Source organism: Macaca nemestrina, chromosome 1 (assembly GCF_043159975.1).
Source record: "Macaca nemestrina isolate mMacNem1 chromosome 1, mMacNem.hap1, whole genome shotgun sequence".
Classification (NCBI taxonomy): Eukaryota; Metazoa; Chordata; class Mammalia; order Primates; family Cercopithecidae; genus Macaca; species Macaca nemestrina.
The window spans coordinates 12,323,072-12,338,996 of NC_092125.1; the positions used below are offsets into that span (position 1 = coordinate 12,323,072).

Consider the following 15,925-nt stretch of genomic DNA (forward strand, 5'->3'; position numbering starts at 1 on the left):
TTGTAGACTTTAGGAAGCGAACACCTTATCCAGATATTTATTATATAGGTAAAATTTCATTACAACTATCTATCTTCAAGAAATTTATCTCTTTAAAAAATAATAGTAAGTACATGGATAGAAATGGTATTCCTCATTTCTAGGACTAGGAGAGAATGCTAAGTCTTTAGACAGTAAGTGAGCAGGTAAATAGAAGTGCTTGTGAAGACAGTCAGATGCAGAAAAAATGCCTTCCTGACACTGCTCCTCTGTCTCCAGCCTTCCTGAAAGGTTCTTTGCTGTATTTAATTAGCCTTGAAGGCAGAGATGGACACAAATGTTGACAGCACGGAGAGAGCTTAGCAGGTAATTGTTACTTGACAGCAAAGAAGAGAACTGAGGAGTACAGGGACAGCTCCAGTCAATTTTCTTCTCTATCTAGAGAAAATAGCACATTGGAAAGAAGTCCATGACTCAAAAGGACTGTTGGCTGGACATGGATATAAGAAAGCATTATTTCTATTAGGTTTTCATTACAAAGAATAGTTCAAATCTACGCGAAACATATACTTACTACAGGTCATCAGCTCTCACATGGAAATGACTTTGTTATGAATATTAATTATAATGAGATATATCGGAAAGGGGTTTTACTTGTATATAACATTCCAAAATCTAGCTTAATCATCACCAAGAACACAGGGTCCTGCTTTAAGCAAAGCCAACTGAGACTTGTACAGAGAAGGCCTTCCTGTAAAACTCCATTTAGCCAAGGTCTCATAAGATCTTGGTTCTAAAATCTGAGTTTACTGAAACGAAAAAGAGGACATGATGAACACCACTGGCCATGGGAAGGAGCCTGATATTCCGGCCATTAGCGCCTCTGTCCCAACATCCAACCCCTGGAATCCTCTGGGCGGTTTCCACCCCACTTGAATAGCTTTTACTGTTCTTTATGTCCTTATTGAACTCGGTTAATTACTAACTTATTTCATCTGAAATGCTGTGTTCGCTGAAGAAAAGTACAAAACACAGTAAACAAAAAGAAATAAAAATAACCTCTAACATCCACTGCCATGCCCTACTCTTCCCACCCATTAAAGAATTATTCTGTTAAAAAGTTTTTACTTTTAAATGGTAAAGGGGTTGAAAGAGGTGAGGTCCTAACTTACCGGAAATTATTGCAGCCAAGGACTACTCCAACTATGTTCTTGCCTATGTCGTGCACATCGCCTTTAACAGTGGCCAGCACGATGGTGCCCTGGTAAGGGTCCTGGAAAGGAAGCCAAGCAGCTCAGCAAGGCAGGGTTGCTCAGGGCAGAGCACCTAGTTCTCCAGAGCAAGGCAGGGGCCAGCGCAGAAAGCAACTCAATACAACCAAGAACACCTCAAAGACAGACCTGGAAACAAAAGCCCAAGCAGTTCAAAGGAGGCCCACCTAACAGGCTACCCCAAGGGGCTTCAACCAAGATCAGGGGTCCCATCCTTTCAAAGAACAGCTGATGTTCACACACAAAACAGCCCCACAGCTGAAGACCACAGCCTTAACTCTGGGTCGGGGGGAACCTATTTGACAAATGTTTACTGTTAGCAATTAAGGGAGAGGCAGGGGAGAGGGCAACACATTAACTGTACGTGTGTGTCCCATCCAAATCTGAAAAACTATAAAAGCCCAGGCAGAGGGCACATGAGTACCTTTCCTCAGCACTGCTGTTCTATGCACAGTCAGCATCCCCCACCACTCCCCCAAATTAAGAAAAAAAGCAAAACAAGAAGGTTTTTTATCAACTCTATTTGTCTGAGCTATGCACAAACACAGATCAATTTAAAAATTCAGAATCCTAGGGGCCAAAGCTGCCCGAGCTTCACAAGGAGCTAAACAAGGTCAAAAAGCTTAATGATTTACTCTGGTGGTGCAGCCAACAAGAATTAAATTGAATCCAGAAGTGGTGCCAAGGACATCACCAGCAGAGAGAGACTATTCAGTTAGGAGTTTTCTAAAAACAAGCATGACTCAATTGCCTCAAGGGCAGGGACAGACCTTTATGGTGAGTAGTGCCTGGCACAGTACTCGGCACATCACGGGAGCTTTGTAAATGACCGGTTAATGAAGGAATACAGGAATGAAATGGCTTTGTCTTGAAAACATAGGTTTTGATTGAAAATTTGTATCTATATTAAAAATGTGATAAAGCTACATTCAAAAGAAAGTCCCAGAGTATTCTAATATTTGGTTAAAAAAGCGACAGATGTGGGATCATTTCTCTATTTTATCCTCAATAACGAACACAGCCAAGCCTGACTGCTTAGGCCCCTACCACCACCTCAGGTCTTCCAGGTCAACTCACTGAAGGCCCATAGGCCTGAACAAAACGACTTGCCTCTTCTTCTGTTGTGCCGTTAAGCACTCTGGTTTCTTCTCTTTCTTTTTCCATGAAAGGGATAAGGTGGCCAACAGCCTTCTTCATAACCCGGGCTGACTTTATAACCTGAGGAAAAAAGCATAGAACCAGGCATCTTTCCCAAACCACAGGAACAACTGCTGATGGCCACTTGTGAAATTTGGGCATGCATTAAGAATGCATGCTTTGACTTCAGGACAGCCACACTGGAGTCTTTTGACAGTAGGCAGAATAAAGGATAAGCTCCCTGGAGGGAAAGCCAGTGAATAATAAGGGACAGCAGAAGGAAAACAAGGCTAGAAATCAAATGTTGCAATTTCCTCTTCTGAACTTTTGCTTGTTTCTTTTTCCTCTGTCTAGGAGGCCCTCTATCTTTTATCCAAGAGTTCTATGTATCCTTCAGGACCAAAGCTTCTCCACCATGAGCCCATTCCCAGCCTACTCTTCTCAATCCCCAGCTTTACAACTCACTTAAAATCTAGCTCAAGCCTGTAATCCCAGCACTTTGGGAGGCCGAGACGGGTGGATCACGAGGTCAGGAGATCGAGACCATCCTGGCTAACACGGTGAAACCCCATCTCTACTAAAAAATATAAAAAATTAGCCGGGCGAGGTGGCGGGTGCCTGTAGTCCCAGCTACTCGGGAGGCTGAGGCAGGAGAATGGCGTAAACCCGGGAGGCGGAGCTTGCAGTGAGCCGAGATCCAGCCACTACACTCCAGCCTGGGCGACAGAGCGAGACTCCGTCTCAAAAAAAAAAAAAAAAAAAAAAAAAATCTAGCCTTACATTTAGGCAAGATGAGGGCCTTTTAGTTTCTGAAATGCTGCAGTCACTAACCTACATGCTTAACAAGTATGTGTTAGCTGATGTGGTTAGTAGCTGCTGTAAATCAGAATAAGAGTTCTGGTTTTACTTTAAACAAACCCCCTAATGTACTCTTATTTAAAACAGAAACATTTGTCTCAAAATATGCATCCTTACAGATAAATAGTGCCTGGTCAAATCAAGTCTTAATGTTAGTAACTCTACATTTATCTTGGGTTTTATTTTACTTTTGGAGGGGAGAGATAGGCATTGGGGGTAAGAGGTGATACAAAAATTAGAACATAAGGCCGGGCATGGTGGCTCATGCCTGTAATCCCAGCACTTTGGGAGGCCAAGGCGGGTGGATCACGAGGTCACGAGTTCAAGACCAGCCTGGCCAAGATGGTGAAATCCCGTCTCTACTAAAAAAATACAAAATAATTAGCTGGGCATGGTGGCATGCACCTGTAATCCCAGCTACTCCGGAGGCTGAGGCAGAGAATTGCTTAAACCTGGAGGGGCGGAGGTTGCAGTGAGCTGAGATTGTGCCACTGTACTCCAGCCTGGGCGACAGAGGGAGACTCCGTCTCAAAAAAAAAAAAAAAAAAAAAAATTAGAACATAAGGATTATGATAGATTATGATGCTACGAATTTTTGGATGATTTCTAACATCCACACCACTCCAAAGATGGATTCTTCCAGACACGACTCCTAAACACATTTAGAGCAGGAATGACTAGCCAATGCTACTGAATTCTTGTTCAAATTAAAACCTGAGAAATACATCCCAAATCAGCATGTATTAAATAACAAAGAAAAGATGCAACTGTGAAAATTTCTCCCCATCTTTTGCCAACCTGAGGTAGAAACATTTTTCCAGCTCCAAAAAGATCACCAACAATTTTCATTCCATTCATCAGGGGTCCTTCAATTATATTGAGAGGTCGGGGATATCTTTCTTGGTTTAACCTGGCTTCCTCAGTATCCTCAATAATATGTTTTTCAATGCCCTAAAAAAAAAAGACAAAAAAAAAAAAAAGAAAGAAAAAAAAGATCACCTAAAAAAACTGCATTACCTCCACAGAGCCATCATGAAAATGCTTAAGAGCATAGGTTCCAGAATCAGAGTGCACGGGTTCAATCTGGCTTCCTATCACTAATTTAGGCAATTCAATAAGCCTCAGTTTCCTCAATTAGAATATTACAATAGTATCTCATATGTTTATTTTGAGGATTGAGATAAAGTGCTTAGCTGGTTTTACTGATACAAAGTAAATACCTCATACACTTCCAAAACAGAAAGTTGTATGCAGTAAATACATACAATTTCATATGCCAATTAAAAAAATGCTTTAAAATGTACCTCAGTAAAATAAGCTAACAAAGAAGGACTCGTAAGTTCAAATGCATCATAAAATACATTTTGTATCTTAGTGTTTTACCAGATTATACATTAATAAATACCCGTGGGGAAATCAGTACGTTTTCTCACTGTAATGCTGTAGGGCTGGGGAGAAACGACACTGGACGGGGCCCTTAAATGAAGTTCAAATCCATGAAGCCTCCACTGACTTACCTACCCTTCAATGGGAAGCCCCACTCCTTCAAGGTCCCCAGTTCAGTGATCCTTGGATTGGCCGACTAGCTCCACAAATTGAAATATGTGAATCTCAAAAGGTGCAAGAGTTAACTATGTTAAACTCCAGAGCCAAAGAGGAAAAAAAAAAAAAAAGAACTCTGAGATTCTCCAGACTCACACATGAGGAAACTGTAGCCAAGAGATTATTGATCTTGCCTAAAGCCTAAAATTCCAACTATGAAACTGACTTGCTGACCAACTGACAGCAACTTAGTCCAGGACAGGATTCACAGCCTCAGCACTACTGACACCTGGGAGGGAACATTCTTTGTTGTTTGGGGCTGTCCTGGGCACTGTAGGATGTTTAGCAGCATCCCTGGCCATAGGATGCCAGTAATACCTTCCACGCACAGTTATGACAATCAAAAATGTCTCTGAACACTGTCAAATGTGCTATGGTGGGGGGATTGGGGGACAGCAAGGGGGACCTCCCCAGGTTGAGAATCAGTGGTCTAGAGCATCTCCTTCTCCAGCTACTGTCAGCACCACACCGCCCGCAACAGCACCAGTCAGCCACGATGAGGCTCCAGCCCTCCAGTTCAGGCTCCTGTAACTCACCTTCACAAGCGCATACTCAAGGCGTTCTTCGACAGGGCCATTTCTCCACTCATCAGTCTGAATGACTTTCTTCCCTCCTGTGCCTTGAGTCTGAATTGAAATTGAAACCAAGAAATGGATACAACTCGTCACTAACAAAACTGTTTGATGGCAAAAAAATAAAAAAAATAAAAAATAAAAAATAAAAACCTGTATCTTATTCTTCTTTTACTATTCCAGCCCCTAGTAGACTGTCCAGCATAAAATAAGATCTCAATGAATGTTTGAGGGAAGGGGAGGGAAAAATGAGAAATCTTTTAGGGTTTGAACAGTTAGTGTAGAGACAGAGTAAAGTTCCATTCTTTCCTTTCCCTCTTTTCTAAAAATAACAACTCAAGACAAAATATTTCCAGGACAGTAAGAGAAGCTATACTCCAAACCCGATGAGCCTTCAAAGCTCTCAACAAGGATAACCACTACCCACAAACAGATGCAGGGAGGCCACAATGAAGCTAAGTCAGACATCAAAGGTGGGCACACCAGGAGGTATGACACAGACTATGCTCTCAAGGACTCTGCCATTGTTATGGTTTGAAGGTGTCCTCCAAAAGTTGTGTTGGAAACCTAATGCCCCTGCCCCCATGAATGGATTAACGAATGAATGACGGATGGATTAATGTTGCTACCATGGGAGCAGGTTTGCTATCTCTCTGGCTCTCTTGCTCTTGCCCTCTTCACATGAGATGCCCTCTGCCATGTTATGACACAGCAAGAAGGCCCTCACCAGGGGCCAAGGCCATGCTCTTGGACTTCCAGCTGCTAATTAAACTTCTTTATAAATTACCCAGTCTTTGGTATCCTGTTAGAGCAAACTCATGACCAAGACAGCCATATCGTAAGAGAGGTAGAAAATATGTAAAGAAAGAAAGAGAGTGTATGTCAAGGGCTGAATGAGTACATAATATAGACTAGGTACGTATGAATTTTGAGGGAGGAATGGTTATCGTAAGCTATGGTGGCAAAGAAAGGTTTCAAAGAAGCTGAATGATGAGAGGGGGCAGATTCAGCAAAGGAACAAAAGCACAATGATCATGGCACACATGATAAATTGCATTACTTTATTGTTTTCTCCACCTCAACTGGTGGTACCAGCTGCCAAACTGGAAACCTAAGTATCACCCTTGAATTTCCATTCACTACTCAAGTTCAATCAATCACCTCATCCTAATGATCACACCTCAATATTTTTCTCTCCACCCTGCCTCCATTTTCATAGCCCAAGAACTAAGTGGTCTCTACAGTCCAGAATCATTCTGGTCTCTGATTCATCTTCCACACTGTAGCCAAAAAGATGCTTCTAAAATGCAAATCTGATCCAACTGCTCCCTGTGAAAAAAGTCTCTGTGTAAGTTTCCTATTGCTTTCATGACATGGTACTGATTCCCCACCACACCATCCAATGCCCTGATGAGATGGTGTGGCTGTGACCCCACCCAAATCTCATCTTGACTTGTAGCTCCCACAACTCCCACATGTCGTGGGAGGGAAGCAGTGGGAGGTAACTCAATCACGGGGACAAGTCTTTCCTGTGCTGTTCTTGTGATAGTGAATAAGTCTCACAAGATCTAATGGTTTTACAAAGGGGAGTTTCGCTGCACAAGTTCTCTCTCTTATCTGCTGTCATGTAAGACGTGCCTTTCGCCTTCCACTATGACTGTGAGGCCTCCCCAGCCATGTGGAACTGTGAGTCCATTAAACCTCAGTTTCTTCATAAATTACCCAGTCTCAGGTATGTCTTTATCAGCAGTGTAAGAATTGACTAAGACACCTGACCTGGCTTTCTCCTATAGCTTCCTCTTCTGCCATTCCCAACAAGCTTCCAGCCATCCATAACACTTCTGTTCCTTACGCTCTCCATCATCTCTTCACCTCCAGGCCTTCACATTTGTTCATCTGACATACATTTATGCAGTACCTTGACAATGCCAGACTCTGGCTAGATGCAAATCTCTCTCCCCTGGCAGGGACCACAAGCACTGCACTCTACTCCCAAACCTTGGCCTGCCTACCTCCTTTATTTCTCTCAAGTCTCACCTGACCTATCATGTCCCCTGGGAAGCTTTCCCTGACCACCTCTAGTTTGAGGTCAGAATCTCCCTCAGGCTTCTCCTAGCATCCTGCACTTCCCCTCTCACAGCACTTGCTGCACTGGGTGACAAACGCCTCTATACATTTTTGCATGTGTCACTGAGCTGTAGGCTCTAAGACGGTAGGGGTACATCTCTCTTACTAGTTAGATCCTCTAAGTTCAATCAAATAAATGGCTCAGAGCGACACTTCAGTAAATATTAGCTGGATGAATTAATGCTACACAAAGGCTGATTTTGCTGGAGTAATGTTTGTCCAGGGTGGTAGAGGCCAAGCCACAGAGGGCCAAAAATCCATGCTGTGGAGTTTAAATTTAACCTTCCAGGCAATTGCATGGGAAGAAAGGGGAGACATTATTCAAAGTTCTAAAGCTGCAGATTAACATTCAAAGTCACATGTTTAAGGGAATCACAAAATGGGGAGAACATCTGAATAGTCCCTGATGAAGGCCTGGACTCAGCAGTGGTAACAGGAGGAAAGGAAAGGACAAACATAAAGGTATTAATAGACAATAACTAAGAAGGAGAGGAGGGAGAAATGCAAATCAAAACCACAATGAGATACCATCTCACGCCAGTTAGAATGGTGATCATTAAAAAGTCAGGAAACAACAGATGCTGGAGAGGATGTGGAGAAATAGGAATGCTTTTACACTGCTGGTGGGAGTGTAAATTAGTTCAACCATTGTGGAAGACAGTGTGGCGATTCCTCAAGGATCTAGAACCAGAAATACCATTTGACCCAGTAATCCCCATTACTGGGTATATACCCAAAGGATTATAAATCATTCTACTATAAAGACACATGCACATGTATGTTTTTTGTGGCACTGTTCACAATAGCAAAGACTTGAAACCAACCCAAATGCCCATCAATGACAGACTGGATAAAGAAAACGTGGCACATACATACCATGGAATACTGTGCAGCCATAAAAAAGGGTGAGTTCATGTCCTCTGCAGGGACATGGATGAAGCTAGAAACCATCATACTCAACAAACTAACACAGGAACAGAAAACCAAACACCGCATGTTCTCACTCATAAGTGTGAACTGAACAATGAGAACACATGGACACAGGGAGGGGAACACCACACACCAGAGCCTGTAGGGGGCTTGGGAGGCTAGGGAAGGGATAGCATTAGGAGAAATACCTAATGTAGATGATGGGTCGATGGGTGCAGCAAACCACCACAGCATGTGTATACCTATGTAACAAACCTGCACGTTCTGCACATGTATCCCAGAACTTAAAGTATAATTTTAAAAAAAAAGAAGAAGAAGAAGAAGAAAGAGAGGAAGAAAGAATTGGGGAGAACTCCAAGATTTAGGGCCAAAGAGGTAACTGGAATAATAACAACACAATGACTCTCATATGTTGAAAAATCTGAACGAGATAGTAATCAAAAAAGAAACCGTCCCTCTAATGTTCACAGTTCCATCACTTGATGCCTGTAAACACCATTTGTTCTATTAGCCACACAATCAGACAATTCCTACCTGGCGGATGGAGTTCTGCTGTGTAAAAACAGGGCAGTGTGTTCCAAACACTCTTGAAAAAAGAATCTGGTGTGTCCACAGAAAAATACCACAATGTGCCGGATTTATGGGGTGGGAAGGGGGCAAAAAATATGTGATTATGGACAGAGGCAAAAGAGGTTACAAACAGCAGTAAAGAATTCACTGAAGTGTTGGAGGTTGCAATGTCTAAAAACTATCCCACCTGATAGCTATGTTCCAAACCTGATGAATTTGATTCAGGAAAGCAATACTTAAAATGAAACAGTACAGTTAAAAGCAGTTATTTCAGAAATACACAATGGCATGCTGAGGCCCATCTTACTTTTCATGTAGTTATTCAATAGGGAGTTCTCCATGATATACATCCAAGGTGCTACACAGTTTTCACACACTAAGGAAGACCAGACCCAGGCACACTGTGGAAGCTTAGTAGATAGAAAGCTACAAAGCAAATTGACCAAGCAATTGTCGTGTCCATCTGGCTACTCCTTGTATCTGTACGTGTACAAAGCTAAAGAGAAAAACTACTTCTTCCCACTCTAGAGTTGCTTCTGCCTCACAGGGGCCTCATGATTGTGTAGGTTATAAAAGGAAGTAAACTGCTGCAGAGAAAGCCAAAGAAGAATGTGAGCCCAAATGACGAAGGGAGCGATCAAGGCCAAATCAAAGAACAGAAAATTTTCCCAGAAAGTATCAAGAATATTCTCAAGCTCCAGGGTCATTCCACATCCATTCTATCCAGAGCAGCAATCCTTCCACTCCACAGGAGGCCTGGCCTCCATTAGGGTACCATTTAATAAAGATCCTCCACGTAAATTACATGGTATCTGGAAATTTTTATTGTCAAAAATAATTTACTTACCACAGGTCAGTCTGAACTCAATCAGGAAAATTATTTTTCAGAAAAATCCCATTCCTCCCCAAACGTGAGATTAGAGAGCCTTGGAAGATCAGAGGCAGTACTCTTCCCACCAGTTTCAATAATATATCAGACAGGAATCTGGGTGCAGACTTCCTCATTTGCAATAACTGAAAGAGATCATTCTCTTATAAAAGAGAAAAAATCCCTTGACTCTTATTTGCCTCATAATATTCCTGCTCTTCGTGCTCCATTTGCACTCAGCGCATCCTAAGGAATTGCTACAGAGCTGGCGACTCCCAGGAGTTATTAGAGGATACCTGTTTTGGTTATTAATTCTCTTAATGGCAACGGAAGTCACCTTGAAGGTAGACAGCCTCCCTGACAGAAAGATCAGTGGCTTATGAGAAGCCCTCATGGTTACATTAAGAATGAGGAAATTCTTCTATGATGAATTGTTAAGCTCTTGCAATTGCTATTAAGATTTCCCTCACTTTGACAGTGCCTCCAGGGGCAAAACCTCTTGGCAGCTCAGCATGACATACAGAAATGAAAGCTTGTAAACAATCGCTAAGAGAGTACAGACCAAAAGAATGTCTAGCACAAAATACAATGCTAAAAAAACCTGAAATGGGAATGGTCTTACAAATAAGCAGCCCCTTTCCTAAGTGAGAGGGCTGCCTCCTCTGGATAGATCACAGAAAAGATAAGAACACATCATTTCACGGGTTAATTAAGAACTGTCTAAAATAACTTCATGACAATAGAGGCTATGATGCCCCTTTGGCCTGCAATAGAACTCTCTGACAGTTATTAATGAAGGGCCCCCTACTAGGTAGAAGATGGACCATGACTCAAAACTGAATAGTGTTTAACGCCCATGTCTCAGCGTTCAAAGAATAAGACAGGACTAAGCACTCTGTCTATGTGAACAAAAACGGTTAATAGGAAAAAAAATTAAAATCTATGGAATGTTTCCTAAGTAATGTGCTGAGAAGTAGAACTTGATTATATCTGCCACAACCAAATGAGACATTCTGTCCTGGGTCCACATGAGAAACTAGAAATGTTTTTAAGGAACTGAGAGGAGGGTCATGTGAGCTTTGGCACAGTGTCTGAACTCCTTTCAGCTTTGTTGAGCCTAAGGCTTCCATAAGCAATTTCAGAAATCTAAGTCTTACTACCAGTAAGGCGGATAAAACAAGGATGTGGTTACTCTCAGAGTGCCCTATCCTTCTTCCAGAGCATTTTATTACTCTTCTGTAGAAGAGGAAAAGTTGGCTGTTCTATCAGAGCTAAATTCAGATTCTAACATGGAAAATATTAACAAAGTTGGCAAGAGACACAAAAGCATCCTACCACTTTCTCAACATGCTTTGTCGGAAAAATGTCTTCCTTTGCCATCATTCTCTGAAACAGATTAAAATGCAAGTTCTTTTGAGGTAAAGATCTCAACTTTCCTTAAACTGAATTCTAGGAAGCAGCATCTATGATAGATACTTCATGTGCCTAGGACTGCGCCCAACATGTAAGTGAGAAACAAGCTGCTGTTTGAATTAGCTATAATTATACTCATTTTTTACAGATCAAATGTGCACAGACTTCAAGCCTTGAACTGCAGAACTTTGCCACAGATGGACTAGATCCTAACATAAACAGATATACAAACCAAAACATGTAACATTGGGGACCACGTAATGCTAACACAGCCACACAAGAAAATCCAGAACAGCTATTTCAAATAATGAGGTAGAAAAATATCAAGTAAAATGGAAATATGTTCCCAGTACACTGCTAAGAAAAAAATATTACCATAAAAGCATCTATAGTTCTATTTTTGTAAAAAAAAAATGTGTGTACATGTACCTATGCATGCATATTCATTTTGCAAAGAGAAAAAAAAAAAAACTCCCGTTACTTAAAGGTTATAACAAAGTCTCAAGTGTTTAACTTTGGGTGGCAGGATTACAAGTGATTTTTATTTTCTTCCTTTGCTTACCAGAATTTTGTAAATTTTCTAGAACTAATATGTTACTTGGTACAAGAAAAATAAATTTTACATTTTAAAATAAACTTAAAGAAACCTAAGTCCAGAATACGGAAGCAGCCTAGGCATGGTCTGTTTATCCTTCCTTGCCCTAGCTACACCACCATCTCTGCAACTCTCTGTAGAAATCTTCAGTGATCTAAACATATGATTCGATATTTGCTTCTATTCCACAATGAAGGTCTACTAACTGTGGGTGAGTAATACATTCAAAGACAGGAAAAATCCATCCATTAGAACACTTGTCTGTCTACCTGGGCATAACGTAAGAGCTTCTCCGTGGCCTCAGGGTCTTTATTCCAGATGAGATCTTCACAGAGCTGCAGAAGTTCCTTATGGATATCATCATACACAGGGAGGTTTCCAGCATTCACTATCCCCATGTCCATGCCAGACTAAGGGCAATACAAATAAAAATAAGAATTTACAGTGATACCCTAAGTCAGCGATCAGCAAACTTTTCTCTGTAAAGGGCTAGATAGAAACTATTTTAGGCCATAGCCTCTGTCACAGCTACTCAACTTTGCAGTTACAGCATAAAAGCAGCCACAGACAAGATACAAGTGAATGGGTGTGGGTCTATCCCAAGAAAATCTTATTTACAGAAACTGGGAGCAGGCCAGATTTAGCCTAGATGCCACACTTTGAAAACCCCTACCCCAAGTAAAAGCTGGTTTCCGCAGGACAAAGAGTTCTTCTACCATACCTTGATTGCATGGTAAAGGAAAACCCCATGCATTGCTTCTCGAATGGCTTCCATTCCTCGGAAGGAGAAGGACAAGTTGGAAAGACCTCCACTTATTCTGGCTCCAGGTAATGTTTCCTGGCAAAAATTTTAAAACATGAAAAGATTCCCCTTTTTGCTAAAAACAGCAATCACATCTCTTAAGCTTTATATAGGAGTCGAGAGAAAAAAACCAGAAAACAAAAACCATCCGAAGTTCAAAGTAATTCAGAGCTTCACTTGACATAGAGCAAAGCTTGCTGTATTATGGTATCACAAAGGTGCTGCTTCATAAGTAGTTTTTCCTACTAGACTCCATTCTCCCTACGGAAAACACGTGAGTACACACATACATACACACACACACACACACACACACACACACACACACAGAAAGACAAAGAGGAATTCCCTATTCATTAAACGTACAAATTACTAGAAGGCTTCCATAGCCTAAATGAACAAACTCCCTAATTCACTATAAACTTGACCAACTATAAAAGGACAAAAGGAAATTGAAGTTCCAACCATACCGATAACAATAACAAGCATCATCAGACATGTGGAATGACAGGAACTCTCACTTACTATTATTGGCTCAAGAATCTAGGGAGACAGTTTGTCATTATCTACTACTATGAGCCAACCATTCCACTTCTGGGTATATGCTACAGAGAAGCTCAGGCATGTATGTCTAAGATACATATATAAGAATACTCAGAGCAGCATTGTTCATAATGTCCAAAAGCTGGAAACAAACTAGATGTCCATTAACAACAGAACAGTTAATTGTGGTATAGTTATACCACAGAATATTATACATTAATAAAAATGAACAAACAGCTACAGACACACAGATAAATCTTTAGAATGAAGTTGAGCAAGAAAAAAAAGCATAAAAATATTATGATTCTTTTTATTAGGCTCAAAAGCAGACAAAACCAAACTATATCATTCAGATATTCAGTCAATTCTTATTATTTTGTGGTAGTTAGGTTCCTTAAGGTCACTGCAAACACTGAATTAGGGAATACCAGAGCATTGCTCCTAGGAGAAATACAGGGTTACCAATGAATACATAACCTTGTTCTGTGTGTTCATGTTAAGATACTTTATCTAATATTTATTGTTGATTAATTAACACTGAATTCACAGCCAATGGCACTATAACGCATGTCTGAACAAAGCTTGTCTAACACACATATTTCCTCCATAAGGCACATCACAGCCTTCTTGCACTTAGGAACACTAGACAGCACTAGTATGGGGCCATTTTAAAAAGTGACCTCACCAACAAAAAGCATAAAAATGTGAAAAATATGGCATTAGACTGCAAAAAGGACATCTGTGTACACGATGAGAGCTGAAATAAGAAAGTAGGTCACTGCCATGTTTGACCTCTTTGGGAACAATATGGGTTGGGCCACTCAAATTTTCCACCACTCTGCATATGGGTATGTCTAAATAACTGCAGAAGTGACATATTGATTTTGGGGTCACAAATAAACTTCAGTGAGTGTATGAATTTGCAAATACAAAATCCATGGATGATGCAAATCAAATCTACGTGTATAAGCAATAAATTTATGAAGAAAAGCAACAGAGTAGCGTCATAAAACTCAGGACAATGGCTACTTTATAAAATTGAGAATGAGGTGTAACTGCAAAAGGAGAGACAGATGAGGGCGCTCGCTATGCTCTATTTTGGGACCTAAATGAAGGCTCTCATATGCTTCATAATTAATTATTTCTTAGGTTCTGTGGTTTTTTGTTTTGTTTCGTTTTGTTCAAGACAGGGTCTCACTCTGTTGCCCAGGCTAGAGTGCAGTGGCGTGATCCCGGCTCACCGCAACCTCCACCATCCTGGGTTCAAGCGAGTTCATCAGGCTCTGTTATATTCTACAGTTTGTTGGTTACACAAGTTAAAACTCCACTAAAGAAAAAAAAAATAAGGTCTCCTACATTTCAGAAAAACTATCTACTAACTAAGAACAAGAATGTTAACATTTCAGCCAATAAATATATGTCAGCTCTAACCATTCATTAGACCCATGGGACGAATTTGAGCCATGACTTGGGAGAGAAAATGTCTACACTTACTTTAATGACTTTTGTTGCATGGATAAAATTAATGGCATACAAGTTGTGTTCTTCCATTCCAGTCCCAATGGTTAGGATATTAGGGTCAAAAATGATGTCATTTGGATTAAAGCCCAGTTTTTTCACAAGAAGATGGTAGGCCCGGGTACACACTCTGATTTTCGTGTCTGTTTCCGTTGCCTAGAGAAAAGAGCAAAAGATGTAGTTTGAAATAGAAAAATTAAATATCTATTAAAATATTAATATTAAACACCTGTTATTTTATTTTAATAAAATATTAATATTAAAATATTAAGTGTTATCTATTAGAGCACATTTCACTCATTGAAAACACTCAAGTGTCAATGCTTGGATTTCACAGAAATCTAAATGCCAAGTAGCTTCCGATCACTTATCAAATTATCTCAGAGGAGAGGTTGGTTTAAAGATCTCTGTGTGTGTTCACAAACACAGCAGCTATACTTTCCGCAAAAAATCAAATCTTATACATATACACACATATGGTATATTATGAAAAAGCTTCTAAAAAATACATGCATATGATAAAAAATCAAATATTACTAAAGAAGAGATTAACGTAAGTGCCCCTTCCTCTCTTGACCTGCCAGCAGTGTCACAACCTATCACCCAGTTCACACTGCCACTGCTTTCTCAGATCTTTTTGCAAGAACACTCTAAGTGTATTCAAGGATATGCATTTATTCCTCACCTCCACCCATTATAACACTGGCTTAACATGTGTCTTAAGTCATAAATACAAATTAGTCTTTACCTTCAAAATAATGTCCCTAAAAGGCAAAACACTGACTCCAGCAACACTCATCCCCCAATCCCCCAGCTGCTTCACATCAGCCTCAGAATCTTGGCCTACATCTCCAATCTCATCTCCTACCATGTGCCCTCTCCTCTACTCCACGACCCCTACATTGCTCCTTTGGTGTTTCTGAAACCCGCCAAGCTTATTCCTCCCTCTGCAATTTTCATTTATTGCTGCCACTACCCAGAACATACTGTGACATGGCCTTGTGCTTTATAGGACTCAGGCTTCTGCCCAAGGGCCCCCTTTTCAGAGCCTACCTTAAATCACCCTCCCTAAACCAGCCACTTCCACCCTTCCTCACCTCCTCCATTCTTCTTCAGAGTATTTCTTTCCAGAAATTGTAT

The 15,925-nt window shown here is 40.8% G+C and overlaps 1 protein-coding gene across 3 annotated transcripts in view; it reads right to left on the reverse strand.

Annotated features, from left to right (window-relative positions):
• Positions 1-15,925, reverse strand: part of LOC105474621 (5-methyltetrahydrofolate-homocysteine methyltransferase) — a 106,897-nt gene that overhangs the window by 35,413 nt on the left and 55,559 nt on the right. For all 3 annotated transcript variants that reach the window (XM_011729436.2, XM_011729434.3, XM_071073923.1), the window contains 7 exons: positions 14,762-14,941; positions 12,644-12,760; positions 12,192-12,332; positions 5,384-5,473; positions 4,044-4,196; positions 2,361-2,468; positions 1,152-1,252 (listed from right to left, as the gene is read on the reverse strand). In XM_011729436.2, coding sequence (XP_011727738.2) covers positions 1,152-1,252; positions 2,361-2,468; positions 4,044-4,196; positions 5,384-5,473; positions 12,192-12,332; positions 12,644-12,760; positions 14,762-14,941 — 890 coding nt within the window. The remainder of the gene's footprint in view (positions 1-1,151; positions 1,253-2,360; positions 2,469-4,043; positions 4,197-5,383; positions 5,474-12,191; positions 12,333-12,643; positions 12,761-14,761; positions 14,942-15,925) is intronic.